The sequence below is a fragment of the Arachis stenosperma genome, chromosome 9 (genome assembly GCF_014773155.1).
Source record: "Arachis stenosperma cultivar V10309 chromosome 9, arast.V10309.gnm1.PFL2, whole genome shotgun sequence".
Lineage (NCBI taxonomy): Eukaryota > Viridiplantae > Streptophyta > Magnoliopsida > Fabales > Fabaceae > Arachis > Arachis stenosperma.
In genome coordinates this window covers 141,453,175-141,474,685 of record NC_080385.1, presented here as the reverse complement: position 1 = coordinate 141,474,685, position 21,511 = coordinate 141,453,175, and the positions used below count along the sequence as shown (strand labels likewise).

Here is a 21,511-nt window from a genome sequence, read left to right as displayed (position 1 = left end):
TGCTTGTGGAGCTTTGGTGAGGCTTGGAGCTAAGGGTTGGTGGAGACTTCCATAGAAGAGGCTCAATTGATTTGGCTACAAGAGGTACGGTTTAAGTTTCATTTAAGTACCGTGTGGTGTGATGAGAATTCCTAGGCTAGATGCCCCTAGGATTAAGTTTGGATTGTGTAAATGGTTGGTGCTAATATGCATAGTTGGTATGTAATGTGAAATTAATGATTGGATTGAGAATTTTGTGGTCTTTTATGTTTGGTGTATTGAAAATTTGATGTATTGGGTAATGAGTATTAATTTGTGGTTTATGCATTTAAATTGTGAAATTGGGCCGGAGGCCGTAAATTTTGAGCCGGAGGCCGGAAAGAGGTAAGGGAGGTAAGTTGATGTGTGTATTGTATGATGACACAAGTGATTGGATGAATTTCATATAATGAATATATGAATGATTGGGTCGGTTATTGGATAATGAGGTTTGAGGAGTTGAAGTGTGGAAATTGGTAATTTTGGGTAAAATTGTATAGATGAGGTATGTTTGATTTTGGTTGAGATATATTATGTGGTCATATATGTGAGTATGATTATTGATGCCTTGATGGTATGATAATGCATGAGAGATATGTGTGTTGTGATATATGCTTGAGAAATGATTAAGGTTGATTTGGGGGTGAAACCACGTGATAGTGAGTATGATATTGGTTATGTATAATGATGGTTGATTGGAAATAGTATTGTTGGAAATTGGGATGAGGAAGAATGTATGACATGTTGATATGTTTGTAATTTAGCCATTTGTTTGAAATGGGTAAAGATGGTTATATGGCGGTTTTGTGAACCGTAGTAAAGTGTTAATGTATGAGTTGAGGAGGATTGATATTGAATTTGATATATTTTGATTGGTTTCAAAAAGGGTTGAAATTGGCATGTTTTGGTTGATTTCGAAAAGAGTTGAAAATGACTTGTTTTGAAAATGGCACTTTGTGGTTTTGTATGAAAAACATGGTTTTGGGCATACTTTGACGGGACATAACTTGGACTACGGATCTCTGTTTTGTGCCAAATATGTTTAGAAATGAAATTGGATCCGGGATGTCCATGCCGTTCGAAGAACGGTTGAAAAACGATTTAAAATGAGAAAGTTATGTCCGTCGGAAGATTGGGGGTTGAATCTGTAAATTCTGCAGCTTTTAACTTAGAAAATTTTTAGCAGAATGACCCTCCACGCGTAGGCGCACTTGGCGCGTACGCGTCGTTCTTCAAGAAGGCACCATCCACGCGTGCGCGTGGTGTGCGCGTGCGCGTCGATGCGCTGCACCCATTGCCCAGCCATTTTCCCGAGAGTTGTGCCAGAGTTGTGCTAGTCTTGTGCTTGGGGCGCAAGTGTACCCACGCGTACGCGTGGCTGACGCGTACGCGTCGTTGTCTATTTTTCAATCCGCGCGTCCGCGTGAATGGCGCGTATGCGCCGATGAGTTTTGTGGCCATCCACGCGTGTGCGTGGAGTACGCGTACGCGTGGCCCTGTTTTCATGCCAAAGTTGATACTTGAGTTTTAAAAGCCAAATCTCATACTTTTAAGCCTCCGATCTCACCCCTTATGTATTAAATCATTATGATATGCTTAGTAATGAGAAAGGAACTAGGGGATGTGGTAACTTGCGAGTGAAGCAAGGGGAAAAGTTATGATCAATGGTGATCAACGATGATTATATGAGATATGGAGAATGACGGTAGGAGTACCGTGTATGCCATGAGCCAAGGGCTATATTTATTGATAAATGGCTGGTTCCTGATTGGACCATGAGCCGGATGGCTGAGTTATTGCCGGGTCACGGCAAAGCCATTATTGATTATGGCTGAGAATAATTGCATATATGATTAATGAATGAATGTGTTAAATGGATAATAATGGAAGATGTTGAAATGTGATGTGTAACCCCGGGTAGTAGGCAGTGGCGTTGTCCACTTGCTCCGGGTGTGAGACGGAAAAGGATGTTTATGATAAATGGGTTTAATTATGGAGTTTTGAATGAATGTATTTGTGATACCTGGGTAGTAGTAAGGGTTGTGGTTCGTCCCACTTGCTCCAGGTTAATGTTTGAGATTTGATAACAATGAGGATTGATAATATGAATTGAGATTGAATGAATATATGTTTGAGATACCTGGGCAGTAGCAAGGGTTGTGGCCCGTCCCACTTGCTCCGGGTTAATGTTTAAGATACCTGGGCAGTAGCAAGGGTTGTGGCTCGTCCCACTTGCTCCGGGTTAATGCTTAAGATACCTGGGCAGTAGCAAGGGTTGTGGTTCGTCCCACTTGCTCCAGGTCAGAGATTGTGACGCCTGGGTAGTAGCCGCAGTAGTGGTTGTTCCACTGGCTCCAGGTTGAGCTGTTAAACACCCGCCTGGGTAGTAGCCGCAGTAGTGGTTGTTCTACTGGCTCTGGGCTGAGCGGGTAGTAGCAAGGGGGTTGTAGCTCAAACCTACTTGCTCCGCAAGGGGTGTTTCTGTCCATGGTTAGCTACCAGGACGTGTCGGGTTGGCTATATAACCGACAGATGATATCATCAGCCATAGGGCAGGCATACATCATTTGCATATGTTTGAATTGTTTAGGTTTGCCTATTTGTTTTGGATTTCTATATCATATATGCTATGTTACCTGATTACATGCTACTTGTTCTACTTGTACCTTATTTGTGTATTACTTGTCTGTATTGCTTGTGTTTGTACAACTGAGAGATCCCTCATGATGGTGTTGGTGGATGTTGGGGGCTGTTCTTGATGAGATGAATTGATAATGCGATTGCATAATGATGATGATTTTTGAATGAGATCATTTGAGCCCCCTGGGTAGACGCAGTGATGTGATTTCACTAGCTCCAGGCGAGGGTATGATGTATTGATATAAAGTTGCTGAGGCAGAACAACTGGTAATGGTTTTGCTTATGATTCTGAGTCTGATTCGTGAAAGAATCAGTAAATTGGGAAACATGTGTAACATGAACTAGATTTAGTATCCCCTTATGACAGATGCCTATTTATGGATTAGTGAGAATCTAGGTTGGATACTTGGTGAAAAGGAGTTTAGGATGCTTAGTGAGTTTTTATTGCAGTGCATTGTATTTATTTGGCACTTTTACCGTACTGGGAACCCATGGGCCCGGGGTTCTCATTCCGTATATATCTCTTGTTTTTCAGATACAGGTTCAGGTGCTCAGAAGTGAGCTGCGGTTCGTCTGAGAGACGGCGAAGATATTTATTTCCTCTACTTTGTGTTTTCCTTAGAATCTCTCCACCTTTGTTTTGAAAAGATTATATTATGTGTTGAACTCTTTTGGAATTTGCCTATAGAGGCTCTTATGTTTCCTTTGGGAGAGATTAGGATGTATTGTTGTCAACTACTTTCATACTGTACCCTAGCCGGCCTAAACTTCGCGGGTCGCGACTAGTGGCTATTACTTATGTTATATATATCTATCTGTTATCTATCTCTTAATCTCCTTTATGCCTTGTCTGTATATCGCTTTCGGCTTCACGTTCTATCTTTTCGTTGTTGAAACGTGAGTGATACGTCTTTGCGATTTTATTTCTACTCTTTTCAGGCTTCTCGATTAATACTCCTTTCGAAATTAACTATATTTATATATTAAAAATCCACCTGAGAGTCGTACCACCGTAATATCATTGACTTATGACTCGAGCATAAGGATTTGAATATTAGGGTGTTACAATTATACCGTTGAATTTAGTGACAAATAAATTCACTAATAAGGTGTAGGATGTTGGCTGAACGTTGTGTTTCACTAATTTGTGTTACCATCAAAATTAGTTACAAAATTTTAAAGTTTGCATTAAGTTATTTCAGGACGAATTTTCACTCATAATCGTCAAAAAATCCATAACCAAACCTATTGTAACGTCCGTCACTAAATCCGACGTTATCGTAATGTCAACAGATAGAATAAAATAACACGTGTTCGTGTAAAATATATTTTTTGAAAGAATTATTTAATCAATTAGCCACTAGAACTACTATTGTTCAACCAATTTTTGGGCTTAATTGATGAGGTGATTGAATTTTGATCAATTAGGTTAAATAGGTCAATTTAGTCTGATTCTTAGAACTATAACACAAATCAGATATAAAATAAAAATATTTTTTGAGTAATTTTTATTCTATAATAGATTCCGCCTTGGCCAATGAGTTATAACTCAAATGGCATAGTCTCGGTTTCAAATCTCACTCCTAACTTTTGAAAGAAAAAATAGATTCTGCCATGTATATGCAGTTCATTGGCGAGTAATAAATTCTTAAATGGAGTTCTGATCCAAGACGAATTAGTCTTTTGCTTATTAGATTGAAGATACCATGGGAAACAAAAAAAAATTCCTCGTTATTATATGCATGTTTGTTGTAAATTATGAGCGAGAAGCCAAAAAAATTTTTTGGTTTTTACATGCATGTTCATTGAAAATTGTGAGTCATTTTATTGTATTTGTAAATATATGAATGTATAATTTATTGAATTAATTTTATTTGTAAGCGTTATGATTTTTTTAATTCAATTATTAAATTAAAAAAATAATATGATGTTTATTTTAATATAATAATAAAATTGGTATTCTAATAAATATTTTGAAAAAATTGGCAACCAAGTAGAGAAGGAATTGTCGTGTAATAGTTATGAAAAATTTTATTATGCCGTTAATTATTTTTACAACATAGCGACAAAATTATTTCAATAAAAAAATTGCTTGTTTATTGACCAACTAGCAACATATTTACTATTGACGATGGTAAGAAATTAAAGACTCCATTGCAATTAAAACATTTGTTAGATACCTATATCGGTTTGTTACTAGTTTGAAAGGAATTTGTGATGACATTTGTAATGGTATTACAACTAATTAACTCCATATTATTTTCTTGCGGATTAGCTACTATTTTGTAACTTTGCTTTCTAATTCAGAATAATTTTGGTTTAGAGACAAAATTTCTACGAATTTAGTTAAGAAATTTAAAAAATTAGCTTTACATTTGCTACAAAATGTGATATATTTGCAATCACGTTAGTGGTCAACTTGTGCGATGAGTTAGGTTTGTAATAATTTGTTGCAAATTAGCGATGATTAGGCAATTCCATTTTTACTACGAAGTTAGTTTGGATTTAGTGAGGAATATGCTATAATAGAGTTCATCGTCAATTGGCAACTATCTTTTAGTTTATTTCTTCTATGGAATTAGCTTTAATTTAGTGATGAATTTGAGACTATCGATTCTATCGCTAAAAAACTTTTCGATAGATTAGCAATTGTTGTGTTTGCCTAAAAAAATTGCGACTTGAAACCAACGAGAAAAGAATTGGTTGCTATGCAATAGCTAATCCGTCACAAATTATATTTTCCGTCAGATTACGGATGATTTTTCAACTATTTTTGCCCTAACTAATTGACCTTATTCTAGTAGTCATGCTTATTTGTATAAATAGAACATGTTTGCTTGCTTAAATAAATCATGTTTATTGTACGTATAAATTAGTAAATATGCCTCAAATAAAAGAATACAAATAATATGTGTGATTAAATAACAGATATGTTACACAAATATAAATAAACTTAATTGAATATATACAAAGCAAATTTTAAACTTGAGAAAATAAAAAAAATAAGAAGAAAAAAGAGAAAGAATTATGGAAAACGAAGAAAAAAAAGAATAGAACAAAGAAAGATGAAAAAGGAGAAAAACAAAAACAAAAAGAAACGAACAAAGAAAAGAATGGAAGAAACATACTTAGCACATGCATGCATAAAATTCTTCAATAAAATATAACAAATTATTATATGAACAAATCTTTTTAATAACTAAGTTAAATAAAATTGGCCCAAAACCAGCCCATTAAAACCACTCAAACGTACATATATATTCCGCACTTATCCTATTGCTTAAAAAAAACACACACACATAAAAAATGGAGAAGACGTATTAAAAAAAAAGAAAAAAAAAAGATGGATAAGTACTTCTTCTTATCATATTATTATTACCTAATTGACTGTACATCATTGATATGATAAAATCATAACAGATCTATTTGTACTTAAACAGCAAATTAGATGCCTTCTAAAATCTTTAATATATAGTGGTTTTCACTTGCACAAAATGGTAGTTAAAAATTAGATATAACAAATTTGATAGAAAATATACCATTTCAAGGAATTCACAACAATCTAGCATTGTCTCATCAAACTCTCTCCATTGTCTTATTTATGCAAAAAAAACGAAAGAAAAAAATAAGTAATTGAATATAATTTGTTGTCATGACTCGAACCAAGCCATGACTGGCGCTCAAGGGACAAGTCCTTCAGCAAGCCAAACGACCAAATTTTCAGAAAAACGGACAGAATCTCCTCTGTTTCTAGGACCTTACCAACATAAATATTAACTCCATGTATTAATAATAAACCTCTATTTTCAAAGACAACAACAACAACGTACTCCAAATTATATCCACAAACAAATGTATCCAAAATACGCATCATATATATATCAAGTTGATAACTAGAGTATATGATTAGATCCATAAGTCTTACATAACCAAATCATAATTACTACCTAAACAGTTCAAGATTTAAAATAACATAACCCACACGAGGATCCTGCCTGTGACATATGGAGCATTGACATAATCTAAATTTTGAGCAAAGGTTCCATTACATAATTACTTAGCCCTTGGGAAGAAGAAGGGCTCACCAAAACGACTAAGATCTACTGAGGGGCAGGTGGAATGGAACCTGGAATGACTCCTGTATCTGAAAAATATGGAATATAATAGGGTGAGTTTTGCAACTCAGTGAGCAAACATTACATCTATAACCCACACGAGACAATACAAGGTTTACCTTGAAAATTATATTTCTTTCTAAAGATGAAGAATTCATATTAATTAGTTATACAAATAATTAGATAAATAATTAAGCGGATGAACTGAAATAGGAGTTCTCATTCCAGAAGTCAATCAAATCAAATATTACACACCTAGGGCAGCTCCACCTCTAAGGGTAGCCCTTTCCTCTAGTGTGCCCGTATGGTATAACAGATCCAACGTGTGGCCTACACGTTAGGCTAGCAACGCCCCTGCTAGCTGAGGTCTGAGCCAGATGCATCTAGGTTAACGTCATAACCGCCGTTAACTACGGTTTTCTAGTCAAAGTCTCCCAAACCAATCCAAACCAAATCACTTATAAAAATCTCTAATACATATAACATATTACTAAATTCCATAGCAAATCCAATATATATATATATATATATATATATATATATATATATATATATATATATATAAAAGATTGCATACTAAAATTCAATTATTTAAAATTCAATAAAGTCAAATAAGAAAACATGTATGCTTTACAAAATATATAAATATCGCCTCGTGTGTATTTTTATAAAATTATAAGTTTCACAAATCAATATTTATTTTTAGAAATTCAAAAATCACAATAATAAAATATTTTCAAACTACAAAAATAATGATTCAACATAAATATTGATAATAATATATTTAAAAATAATTATAGACATAATATCTACTCACAACTTGATTCCAAAGAACCAGAAGCAACTATGAGCGCGTCAACGAGCTACCAAATGATGTCCAATAATTCTACAACTCTAGAAATATGACAATAATGATATTTGTGAGCTACTAATATTGTCAATTAACATAATCTTACTCACCTTGACAAAAGCCCCAAAATTTCCAACCCTAATAACCCTAACTCGGATTTATACATACCCATAAATATAGAGATGACAAAAATTGGGGATATGGCTAATTATTGAGTTAAAGAGTTACCTTGAAGTCTCAATAATAATTAGAAGTCAAAGTTGAATGCTTCTTTCACTCATTAAGTTGACATTTCATGGTTTGGGGTTTTGAGAAAATGAAATTTTGAATAAATAGAGATAGAGTAGAAAAAGAAAGAAAGGTAAGATGATGAAGATGAGTTTGATAATAGTGTGTAATTGCAAGAAGAGATGAGAAGATGAAATAGTTGAATGAGAAGGAAAGAGGAAGAGAGGGTTTCAAGTTGTTGGGAAGAAATAGAAAGAAAATGAAAGAATGAAGGAGGGGAGGGTGTCACCGAAGGAGGGGGGAAGGGAAAAAGAGAATTTAAGTGGGGGCATATGCCCCCACGTGCTTCCACTTTTCTTTTTTTTTTTATTCTTCTCGGTTATAACATTTGTTGTGGTTTCGTTGATGCTAAAAATGAGGTACATATAATGTATATGTAACTCAATATTAGAAAATTCGTATTTTCTTTCAAAAAACTTTTCTTTAAAAGATTTATATGTTTATTGTAAAAGAAAAAATTCTATGTTTATTGTAAAAATATTTCTCCTTTTATTTTTTTATGTTGTTGTCGTCTTCTTTTTTTTTTTTCCTTTATTCTTCTTATTCTTTTTTCATAAAATTTCTAAAAACAAAAATAAAAAAAAAGTAATAAAAGAAAAAAAAAACACAAAAAAAGGAGAAGACATATAAAAAAAAGAAAAAAAAAGTAATAGAAAGAGAAGAAAAATAGTTAAAGATAGTTAATTTGATTTGATTACAAATATTACCAATTATTTTCAAAACTCCATTATTTATATGACTATTTGCAGTGAAAATATTGTATATGCAGAATTTCACGTACGATTACAAATATAACAGTACTACCAAGGAGCATATGATCGTGATATTATATAATTATTTTCAAACAATAATATATTTTATTTCAAATGTTTATTCATCATAGAAAGTATACATTAAACAACTATGAAAAACCACCAAATAAAAATTACATCTTTATTTTTAGCAATATGAAGTGCAAAAAAGAAAAACAAAAATCACCAATTAACCCATTTTCATTTGTCAATAAAGAAGCTTTCAATGTGGTATGCTATCATGTGTCATGGCTTGTTCTTAACATGCTGAGGGCCAACTTCGGTATGGATCTTTGAGTGTGTTTGTATTGCCAGGCCGTGAGAAAACCATCTACATGCATAGTACATAAATGAAAATTAATTAAATTTACTTGACCCAACTCTCACTCTATGAAATATATTCAAATTATGATTAATTTTATTCCTTTGTCCTTATCAATGAACCCTATTTTTTGTTAATAAGTAGTATTAGGAATATAAATTTCAGCCGCATAAATATCATTTTAATTAAAGAACACACAGTCTATTATTTCTTTCTTGATTTAGGATCTAGGTCTAGATTTATTCTACAATATTCCGCAAACCGAAATCCCATAAGTGAATATTTTTCTTGGTGTGGGATTATTGGGATAATTAAAGAGTCCTATGAGGCCAAAGTTTCAAGTTCAAAGATTAAAAATTTGGTCACAAGATACAAGATTTAAATTAGATATATAGCAGGATGTACTGCTTAACTATATGAGTAATTATACCTTATGTGTAATAGATTTTTATTATTAGATTTTTATAGTATTGTCTATATAGTACTATAGTAACTTAGCTATGCAATATATATAGTACCTGGTAATCTCCAATTGTTCGTGACTTAAAACCAGCAGCACAATAATCAAAATAGTATTCCCATGTCCTAATAAATTTTTCATCGAATCCAAGAGCCAAAATCTCACTAACAGAACAAAAATGTTTTTTAAATAAATGTTAGTGTAAGAAGTAATAGAAGAAGAAAAAAAATAGAAATAACAAATTCAACAATTAGCTAGTGCATGGTGCAAGTATTAACTTCAATCTAATAAGGTATGTTCCAATAAAATTAATGACGTACCTATGCTTTTTCATGAAGTTCTTCCTCCACCACCTTAATGTTTGATGGTAATGGATTCCAATATTCTCAGCATGTTCCACACTACATTATTTAAGAATGTTCATTTCTTCATTGAAAAAACAGAATAACGAAAAGATATGCTCTTAGTTATTGGATTCTGTAGTAACGTATAAATTGTACCATAGTCTTGATGCAGTTGCCATGGCTGATGTTACCCTACTTAGGGAAGGTAGGCATCCGCCTGGAAAAATATATTCTTTTATAAACCCGGCACTTCGCCTGTACTCATCGTAAGACTCATCCGGATACGATATGAACTATGTTGTAAGATAACCATCTTCAAAAGTTAGTTAAAATTTAAATACCAAAGTAGCTAGTAGTAAGTATTATGCCATAGAAGCTATTATAATTTAAACATTTATAAAAAGAAGTTATACCTGGAGAACTAGAAGTCCATCATCTGCTAACACTGATTCACAACAACCGAAAAACTCTTCCATGTATTCGTGACCAACTGCTTCTATCATCCCACTAAAATACCATACTACATGTTATGCAATATGTTGAAAAATATTGCTATTCTATGTAGGTTTGCAAAGTTAAAATACAAATTTACTCACACAGATATAATCCTATCATATTTGAATGTCTTTGGTAGTTCGCGATAGTCACATAATAAAAGTTTGATATGATCCTGAAATCATGAATTCAAAACACTTAGCATGAGTAGTATTCTCACAACGACCTCAATTGTAAAATGAAATAATTAAATATGGGGATTTAATGTCTACCACGAACATGTTCCGTTTGGCTTGTATTTTTCACTTTACTATGTTATTTTATATTAAGAAACTGATGAAATCACATTAGCTTTTCATATACCTGAAGTCCAGCATCTCTAACTCTTTTTTCTGCAAGTTTTAGTTGTTCCATAGACAAAGTGATGCCAGTGCATTTGCATCCAGTTTGTTTGACGACTTCAATGACAAAACTTCCCCATCCGCATCCGATATCAAGAACTTCATGCGTGCTGTCTATCCTAGCCTTCATATATTTCAACAAAGTTGATATTGTTAGTGCATTTACAATTTACCAACTAAAATACATTGATAAACTAATATTCAAAGGTACTCACTTTTTCAATGAGAATAGACATTTTTCTCATTTGTGCATCTTTCAAATCTTCATCTTCATTCTATATCACATATTCAAATAGATAAATAAGAAAAAATGTGAAAAGGGGATATAACAAAAATTCATGAAACATATTTTACAAGAAAGTTAGACTCGAGTATCAGAAATTCGTTGTCTTGCCTTGAACACTGCACATGAATATGTCATTGTTTCATCCAAGAACAGTGCAAACAATTCATTGCTCTTGAAACAACCCAAAGAATAAGTGTAAGAGAATTATGTTTAATATAAAAAAAAATAGACAGTTGAGATAAATTATGAAAACAAAATAAAACAAATAAAAGTAAAATACTAAATAATTCTGGTAGCACTTCCTTATCAAGTAATAATTTTAGTTCACATAAAATAACTTCCAAATCTAAAAATGATACATTATGCATGGAACTCTTTTCAATTCTAGTTATAGAAATTTCTTTTATTGTTGCAACTTGTTTAGAATAATCTCAATAAAACTTGTAACTTTAGTAGTTGTTGATCTTATACCAGATCATAGTGTCTAGAGATGTTGCGACGAGCTTGTGTAAGAGAATTTTTCCTAAAGTAATGCTTAAAGAAGAACTTTGCAGATGCTAAACCAGCTGTAAGAAAAATTGGTGTCCACCAACCCCTGAAGACATAAAAAATCAGGAAAGGGTTGAAAAAATACAATTACAATTTCAATACTTCGACACATCATAAGAATCAACTTACCTATTCCTTTTCAATTTTGAGTTTGAAGCATTTGTTGAATCTATACTTGCTTTGATGAAAATCTGTACCAAAAGTTCAAAAACACATGGTAGTAAATATTAAAGTCTAGTACCCGTAGTTATATGTCAATTAGATCCCAATAATAAATATACATACCATAAAAAGATTTAAAAGACCTTCATCTTTATCATCAAGGGAAAAATCTCCATTAATATATGCATCTGCAAGGCCTAAATCAGCTTGTGTCATAATCTAACAAACACAACAAAAAATATTATTTTAGTTTCATACAAAAGTAGAAATGAAAATCATTAACTTCACTTCATGCATACAACAAAAGCACATACCTTCCAATAAAATTGGGGACTATGGATTTTCACAACACACTTCAAAGAGTTCTTCATATTGTTTCCTTCAAAGGTATACATTGTTCCTCCATCTTCCAATAAACTGTAAACTCCTCACAGCAAGATATAAAGTGAGTCAAGAACTAATATACAATCAATGCTAAAATCTTCTAGATAACAAGATTGTTTCAAGAGAATACCATTATTTTAAGAAACTGTTGTTTCAATAATATTATTGTGTATGAATATGATACTTCTAACTTGAAGTGTAAAAGAAGTATATTTATAAATGTCTGCATACTTTGAGTAGTGAACTTACGTTAAACATCCGGTAGTGATATAGGAACTTAGGAATCTCGTCACGAAATGACGTGCTCCGAGTTCCTTCCAAGAAGGTTCCATGTGTTTTGGGTTAGTCCAAAGGGAACAACATCTTCCAAGAATGCCATATGCAGCAACCATACCAGCCTAAAATGTTGCAATTTATATTGGATTTTATTAATGTAAAAAAGAGGCTCGATTGTCTCACCTACGAAAAAGCATTACTTTTCAACAAAAAATATTTGTTTTTTTCTCATTTAAATCAAGTTTCTTTTACTACCTTCAATCCATCTTCATGAAATTCATAACCTGAAAAGCACAAATATTTGCTTAATTCACAGGTGTATCAAAATCTCTCAACATAATAATAGTTGTTTGTGAAAAAGAAAATATAATTAGATATGTCTATGTAATTTCAGCTATCTAAAATTTCACTACAATATTTCTATGTATATGTATTTTTTTATTGTTTAACAATTTAATTAGTGTTCAACTATAAATTAACCAAGTCAAGAAAATACCTTGATAGGCGCTACAAAACCAAATTCTTCTTTTTCCTTGAATACTTTCAAGTTCTTGTGCAGCTTTGAATGCAGCAACTGATGGAACCAGATATCCAGTTGACCACTTAAATAAGGTATTTTCCGGCGTTTGTTCTGGATTTAGAGTTACAAGAAAGGGTAATTTTGTTTCACCAAAATTCTGCAAATTACAATGTAAGATCAACCAACAAATTTTGTACATATTTCATTTTTGAAGTCTCAACAACTTGCCTTCTAGAAGATTTTAGTTATGGATATATACATTATTTGAATTGTTGCTAACCTGAAGAATGTTGAGCCAGTATGTCACACAAATTCTGTTGTTCTTACATCCAAGAAAATTAATTGCACTCCATGCTGCTGGTTTTTGAGGCATTAAATTTTTGTCATGATGAAGAAAAATATCACTGCCAATAGCGATCATAGGATAATTGTGATCATCATCATATCCTTTGATGAATTTGGTTACTTTTAAATGTAACTACTACAAGATGCATTGTCAAGTTCCATGTATCGACAGTAGTAAAGATCTAGAAATGTTAGGATGAACTCTACCTGTATACGTACTGAAAAGCGCCGAGAATTCTTCGCTCGTCATATGTCGCTTCTTCTCCTAATAATCTCAAAGTGTCAGGTGCATGTGTCGCAATTATGCAGCTTTCATATGTTTCTTCAGAACCATCTTTGCACCGCACAAGACATCCTATAAGAACATTTCTAGGCTTGTTAATTATCAATGTTTTATAGAAGAAAATGTGCATGACTAAAAATCAAAAGTGTAACAATGGAATGGACAAATCAATCACCTTTTGCTAATGTTGAAACCAATTCCACCTCACAATTAGTTATTACTTGAACACCTCTACTAACAAGTTCTTCTTTGACCTGATCAAAATCTTGATTTATAACTTAAACAAAAAGATATCTGGTATAAATGACGCTAAAAATTGTTACCACAGAGCTTAGCAATATAAATAAATGATAAACTACACCTTCTCAACGTAAGCATGTGAGCCTCCTTTGACAGTTAGCCATTGCGATCTTCCAAAGAGCTACAAAGAGAAGGAGAGTGCCAAATGAATCAAGAGGTAGTCTTCTTATTTTATTTGGATATTAAAAGTTAAAATCTGAAATAAAATTTATCTCTTTGCTACCTGAAGATGTTGCAAGTTGCGACAGAAGGAGAGAACTGAGAAAGTAGAAAAGCTCAAAGCTCTTTCAGAAGAGCAGGGCCATATAGAACCACAAATTGGAATCTACATTCATTCATTCCATGTTATATAACTATATAATAATCATACAATAATTGTGTCACTAAACAAAGAGATGTTGACAGAAATTAAAACAGTCTAATAAGATGAAAATGAACTAACAAGATAAGCTTTCACAAATAATTCAGAGTAACCCTTTGACTTTATGAATTGCTCCAAGGTCTCATTATGGTCCATATTCAGATTGTTGTCAACCATATCAAGATAGCTGCATTTTTTAATTCAAAAAATCGAAAATCAGAGAACAAATATAATCACTCATGGTATTAAGAAGATGACTAGTACTTTACCCAGGAAATTAGCATTACTTTCCTTAATTATTAGTTCATCGCTACATTAACGAATTGAAAAAACTAGCATGCTATCCTTTCGAAATTGTGATGGATGAATTTGTCAATTCTTAAACAATAATGAAATAATGGGCTTTTAACCATTTATGCAGAGAAATGAATGGATGGTTATTGCAACACATTATTCATGGATACATTAAGCTAATAACTATTAGGCACAGGTAAGAACTACTTGCCTTATAACATCATCTTTGAATTTGATAATTTCTCTAATCATTTGCCAAAAGTAAGGGTTGAACACATTCCTTTTTTGTGCAAACAAGCTAGACAAACCATTTCTGCTGCCCCATTCGCAGCCATGGCCACCATCGAGGCTCACAGCGAATGATAGTTCTGATAATTCCATATCAATTCCAAGACTCTCTAAGAATTCAATCATGTCAGGATAAGTTGCCTGTTCAATAACCCATGTTACATTATTCTCAATTATCTGTAATCAAATCCATATTCTCAAATGTTCAATAACCCATTTTTTGTTCAATAAACATCGAACTTTAGATCTTTTGTTTATAAAAGCTCTTATATTATATCATTAAATCACTTCTAAAAATTTAAATTTAAAAAAAATGGTATTATGACCATAATTGAAGTTTCAACTACATATACTACTATTACTTCACAACTTTACGTCATATGAAATATATCTTGTGTGCGTTTACGTTGATAGTGGCAATTCTGGGGAGAAGTCAAAAAGCTTTTATCAAGGATAGACTTTTAATGAGTCTACAATACTAAACATGAAAAATTTGTTTGTTTTTCTTTTTTTTTTATATATATTTTACTTATTTTGTGATTTAGGAGAAAAACTTATGTATGATATATCTAATTTGAAGAATAACGTATCCATAAAATTGGCTAAAAGATAACGGGGAGCCAGAACATGACTGAAATTCAGATATTTGTTGATTAAGTAGTCCTCTTAATGGAATTTTTAGTTAAATTATGCCTAGACAATAAAATAAAATTTAAGAATTTAGAAATCCCAAAAATGCAATTAACAAATTCAATCCTCATCATATATAAAAATAATAGCTTAAATTAGTAAATAATAATAATTAATGATAATAATAACAATGATAATAATGATAATGATAATGATACTAATAATAATCATAATGATAATGATGATGATGATGACAACAATAATAATAATAAGGTTTAATTGTTCTGTTGGTTCTTATAATTTTATTAAATTTGTAATTAGTTTTTTATAATTTTTTTTCTTTCAATCGGGTCCCTACATTATTTAATAATAATAATAATAATAATAATAATAATAATAATAATAATGGGACAAGACTAATTTGCATAATATGGCAAGACTAAATTGCCGAGACTAAATTGGCAATTTTATCTTGGCGAAGGTAGTGTAGTATACAACAAAATTCCTGTGAGCATTTTTAAGCACCTTGAGACAAAGCAACAAAATGAGAGAATTAAAGTTAAAGGCAATGAATGGATAGTTAACTACAAACCAAGAAACTTTTTAGATGCAGCAACATAAGAAGAATGAAAATTGTATGTGTAGAGACTTAGAATTACCGGGTTGAAGAGCATGAAACCAAGGTCCAAATCAATACCATCAACATTCACAGTTTTTGCATGGCCTCCCAAATAATCTTCTTTCTCATAAACAGTCACATTCACTCCCTCTTTGGCCAATGCATACGCAGAAGCCAATCCACTTATTCCACCACCCACCACTGCCACTCTCATCTTCTTCTTTTTCTTTCTCCTTAATAATACTATATTATTCAACTATTAATATGTAATAATAGAACAACCAAATTATTTTATGAAAAGACTTGCATGAACGCGCTCTATATATAGTGGAGAAATTTGCATATGTAAGCACATTATCCCTACTATTATTGAGTGCAGAGTAATACATGGTTTAAAAGAGTGCCACGCCTATAAAAAGCTAAATATATCTTCTAGTACATAATAACCTTTGGGAAAGTGTTCACGTATTCAATCCCTCTTTATTGGAACTTTGCTATACGAAGTACGGACCGGTTACAAGTTAAATCTTTGTCCGCTTGCATCGATGGCAATGCCCAAAAAATCCTTTACATGATGATGGCTATAAACTAAAAAGACAAAGAATAGTGACCAAAAAGTGGCTACGTTGGTATATGATGAAAAGAATTTGAAGTCGATTGAGTCAAGAAAATAAACAAAAATCAAATAAATTTTTTTGCACCACAAATTTGTGTCAAATAAAAAAATTTTAATAATAATTTTTAGATTTAATTAAAAGTTAATATCAACATAATTTTTTTTATCTAAAAATAGTTTTTATTTTATTTAAGTGCTAGAATAAAATTATTCTTTCTTTAAAAAAAAAGCATATAATTATCAAGTAAAATAACTAAATTTGTATAAAATTTGTGAAATTAGCATAAAATATTCTAATAATTGTAGTTTACTTACTAAGTTTAAATTGCATAAGATAGTGAAAATATATTGTATGAATATTTCAGTTTAAAACTTACTAAGTGTGTGATAATTGATCCTATCACATGAATATAATTGGAGGAAAATTGTTTGAGTAAATAATATTAGGAAAACTAAATATAGTCGGCGACTTTGCGGTTTTTCTGCCAAACATACATGTAAATGTTACCCCAAGCCAAAGTCGATAGTTCTGCCTCTGTTATACTTTCGACTTGGACTACAACGTAATAGCAAAATCAGGTTCCCTCTCCAAGCTCCACAAAATCCAAATGGTCATCGTCAATTTCACAAAAAGGTTACTTTTTCAACAAGTCTCTTCCTCTCAGTGCACAACCTCTTTTTAAGCTCATCTTAAATTGTATATTCTTCAATCTCTACCCTTGAAATTGTTAATAATAAATCTTAATGGCTCTGCACATTGGAACATTTTAGTTCCGGTAAAGTGCCTGGAACATGTGAAAGGCTTCCTAAACTGTTCATATGGCAATAATGCAATAGAGCGCAATACTCGTTTGAATAAAATAAGGGGCGGACACAATAATTGATCGATGAAAGAGGAAATTCGTCACCTCCCTAAAAAATATCTAGTGAAGGCCAGGGGTATCCTAGGCTAATAATGAAGAGCACACATTAATTAGTTACCTCCCTCAGCAAATACTAATCAATTTTCGGCTAACACGTTGCGTACTAATTTAATAGAATTGATTACATAATTTGAATTATTATAATTGATAAATTAAACATTTTGCGAAAATATTATGTTATTTGAACAATAAAAATTATCATTCGGTTACTTAGACAGTTAGTTCATCATCAATAATGCAATAGTGGAATTTAGTTTTAACAACCACCACAATCACATACATAATGATAATGAACTCGTTATCTAATGAAACAATCAGACACGAGCCACACACCCATTTTTGGGTTGTACAAACGACACAATACAAATTATAGCTATTTCATTTAATTTTTAGTAAGTTCGACAAGACGTCGAATCAAACTTGTATCAAGATCTTAGTTTATGGACCAGATACAGCTTTTTTAAAAAAGAGTGAACTCGATCCGAAAATTACTTAACATTTGTGTCAAAACAAATTGCGTCGAAATACTACTAATAAATTATAGCAAATGAAAGAAAGTACATAAAATAAATGAAAGTTTTTAATAAATAAAAAAGTAAAATTGAAATTAAAAAAATAAAATAACAATAAAATATCAAAAGCAAAGAAATGAAAAGAAATGTCTTGAGTTTGGAAAACTTAAATTATAATGATGATCAAACATTATTAAAATATGTTTAGGTGTTTAAATCATTTTCAATCGTTTGTATGATGGATTTTGTTTAATGTGCAGGAAATAAAAATTATTTTTCATTTGAATTAAGCCCACCTTGATCATATTTAACCTTCAAACAAAGCTTGTCTTATAGCAATATGGTTTTAAATCAAATGACTGAAATCTAAAGTGGCTCAAGAAACTAAGACAAAGCTCAAGTTAACACTTCTCTTGGACAAACAAAAGCATTGATCCGAATTGAGAGAAGAATGAAAGGAATAGCCCAAAGACATCAAGGCATACTTCGGTTACTATATGCCTTGGTAATTGGAAGTTAAAATTCAATTTGATTTAATTATATTAAAAGATCCACACGTTACTCCATTTTTTGAGAACTGAGATTTGGATTTCAATTGAGTTTAATTTACTTTGAATGCTTCCTTCGAAAGTTTCTTCTCCTCTCTCCTCTCTCTTTGCTCTCGGTCACTTCAATCCATCAAAGAAGAAGATGGAAGAAAAAGAAAAGTCATAGAGAATAGTCAAGAAAGATATTTGCCATAGAAGGAATGATTTGAAGAAAAGTTTCAAGATTTTCGTTGCCAAGAATAGAAGCAATCTACCTCTGTCAGGAAGAAGATCTAGTTTGATAAAAGTTCATTTCTATTTTTGTTCCTCCAAGAGAAAGATAGCGTCTGAAGCTCAAGAAAGGTAGAAGCAAAAATGGAAATCCTGAAGCTATCCTGGTCAGAAGCTCATCAAGGGTCCGAATCCATTCTTGGGACCAAAGTCAAGATCAATGGCTAAGATTAAAGATGATGCATGAAAAAGGTTGAAAGAGTTACATGCATGTAGTTTCGGTTCGATTTTTCCTCTCTCTTCCCTTTGTTCGAACCGCTGCTAATCTATGGTTGGAAAAGAAGGTGCTGAGTTGGTTGAACCAGTTTCAACCTTGAAAGCTTCTCCTTCTATATTAAGGGTGAACGGCCAAGGGTTGAGATTAAGGAGAGAAAGTGTAAAGCACAGAGTTCTCATAGCTACTCGAGCTTCCTGAGTTCTTCTCCTTCAATGGTGTTCATTTTGTTTTCTTTTTCTTAGTATTTGTCTATCTGAGTCTCATGGTGAAAAAGACAAACATGGTGAGGTTTGTAAGAAAAAATCAGTGAGAGAAAAAAGGCAGTGATCAAATTAGAAAAAAAGGCATAGATGTCTCAGAGTTTCTTTGTACATCTATCTGCTGTGTTTTATGATCCTGTGGAGATTCTCTTACAAGTTGCGTTAGCACTTTGCAGTTGAAAGCTTGGTTGAGTCCAAGTCAAATTCAGATTGGGGTTAGAATCTGGATTTGTCCTAGATAGGATTGGGTAGATCCTAGGAAAAAATTGATGTTTATAATCTTGAAAAAGATAGTGAAATTCCATAATTATTGTGATGGAGACTGGATATAGGCTGCATTACATTTAGTAGCTGAACCAGGATACATCTTGGTGTGATTCTCTCTTCTCTGCTTCTCTTCTGTTTCTGGTTCACAAGAGACAAAATGAAAAATGTATCTCAACTTGTTACAAGACAAATAAAAAATGTCTTTCAACTTGTTACAAGACAAAAGTGAAAAAATTTCCTTTATTTTATTGAAAAAGTAAAAGTAATACTCTGCGAAAAAGGAAGTTAAGATTCAATCCCCTTCTCTTAGCCACTGATTACCATCAATTGGTATCAGAGTTTGGTCTCAAAGAGATCAAGCTTTGCAGCTTGGAGGAAAGATCCTGATGGCAGACAACAGTGGTTCAAACATGGTGGTCTATACTCTGACAGAAGGACAATCAAGCAACAAACCTCCGTTCTTCAATGGGAAAAATTACAGCTACTGAAAAGAAAGAATGAAGATTTTTGTTCAGTCTGTAGATTACAGACTTTGAAAGATAATCTTGGAAGGACCACAATTTCTTACCACAACAGGAGCTGATGGTGTGGTGTTTCCCAAAACTGAGACCGATTGGAATGAAGATGACAGAAAGAAAATAGAGATCAATGCTAAAGCTGTCAACTTGCTCAACTGTACGGTTAGCTTCGAGGAATACCGACGGATATCAAGATGCACAATAGCAAAGAAAATCTGGGACAAACTTCAAGTTACTCATGAAGGCACAACCCAAGTCAAAAGATCCAGAATAGACATGCTAAACAGAGAATACAAAATATTCTCAATGAAGGAAGGAGAAACAATTGATGACATGTTTGAAAGATTCAACATTATCATCACTGGCTTGGATGCTATGGAAATCAAACATTCAGAATCTGTGCTTATGAGGAAAATATTGAGATGTCTCACTAAAGAGTGGGAAACCAAATCTATTGTAATAGCTGAGAGTAGTGGCATTGATGAAATGACTTATGGTGATCTGAGAGGAAACTTACTTGCTTTTGAAAATACCTATTTGAGAAAAGATACAAAAAAAGGAGTTGCTCTCAAATCAGTCACTGAATCTCTGGATGATGAATCCAAAAATGATTTATCTAACGATGATTTTGTTTTGTTTGCTAAGAAATTTAGAAGAATGATGAAGCAAAAAGAACGAAACAAAGGAGGCAGTTCAAGGTAACTAAAGAGGAATTTGAGCAAGGTCATTTGCCACAACTGCAGAGAAGCTGGGCATTACAAGTTTGACTGCCCAAAGCTGAAGAAAGAAGACAAGCCAAAAAGAGAAAAGAATAAGGGACTCATGACATCTTGGAAAGACTTGGAAAATGACTCTGAAGATGAAGATGAATCTGAGACAAGATCCCAAACTTGTCTCATGGCCGACCACATTAATGAGGTAACCTTCAATGAACCCTCTAATGAAGACCTTCATCTTATGATAGATCATCTCAATGAAAAAATTAGATACTTCTTAAATGAAAACTATAAACTTGAATCTCAAGTTACCATTCTAAAAGCAGAAAATAGTTTTCTCAAAGATAAATTAAGGGAAGCTGAAATTGTTATTGATCTTGTTGAAGAAAATAAGCGGTTAAATACTGAAATTAAGAGCTGTGAATACCATTATTCTGTGATTGCAAATATAAATTATTTTGGGAAAAATGAAATGTTTCATAAAGAGGTAAAAAGACTAAAAGAAGACATAGCTAATTTTGCTCAAAGTTCTGAAAAGTTGAATCAACTCTTAGCTAGTCGAAAACCTCTCTATGACAAACCTGGTTTGAGTTTTCATAAAAATTCAAAAACTATTTTTGAAAAATCTCCTTTTGATAATATG

At 32.4% G+C, this 21,511-nt stretch overlaps 1 protein-coding gene and 1 long non-coding RNA gene across 4 annotated transcripts; both read right to left on the bottom strand.

Moving 5' to 3' along the window:
• Positions 1–6,578: 6,578 nt before the first annotated feature.
• Positions 6,579–8,173, bottom strand: LOC130948529 (uncharacterized). The gene is made up of 4 exons (XR_009073088.1): positions 7,852–8,173; positions 7,591–7,667; positions 7,029–7,193; positions 6,579–6,802 (listed from the first exon to the last, which is right to left on the bottom strand). It is a non-coding gene; the product is annotated as an uncharacterized LOC130948529 (long non-coding RNA).
• Positions 8,174–8,787: 614 nt separating this feature from the next.
• LOC130948525 (uncharacterized) lies at positions 8,788–17,236 on the bottom strand. 3 transcript variants are annotated; one of them, XM_057877282.1, is made up of 25 exons: positions 17,133–17,236; positions 16,062–16,264; positions 14,696–14,913; positions 14,272–14,377; positions 14,053–14,154; positions 13,891–13,950; positions 13,705–13,783; positions 13,454–13,601; positions 13,182–13,305; positions 12,878–13,058; positions 12,637–12,665; positions 12,355–12,503; positions 12,036–12,138; positions 11,845–11,940; positions 11,689–11,750; positions 11,482–11,605; positions 11,119–11,181; positions 10,940–10,999; positions 10,687–10,848; positions 10,425–10,498; positions 10,242–10,335; positions 9,985–10,121; positions 9,805–9,885; positions 9,543–9,648; positions 8,788–9,033 (listed from the first exon to the last, which is right to left on the bottom strand). In XM_057877282.1, the coding sequence occupies exons 2-25, from the start codon at positions 16,233–16,235 to the stop codon at positions 8,962–8,964; spliced, it is 2,604 nt and encodes an 867-aa protein (XP_057733265.1). In that variant the 5' UTR covers positions 16,236–16,264; positions 17,133–17,236; the 3' UTR covers positions 8,788–8,961. The 3 variants fall into 3 exon arrangements, with proteins under 3 accessions (XP_057733265.1, XP_057733264.1, XP_057733266.1); XM_057877281.1 differs by lacking the exon at positions 17,133–17,236 and having other exon boundaries at positions 16,062–16,297; XM_057877283.1 differs by lacking the exons at positions 11,119–11,181; positions 17,133–17,236 and having other exon boundaries at positions 16,062–16,291.
• Between the last annotated feature and the right edge of the window lie 4,275 nt (positions 17,237–21,511).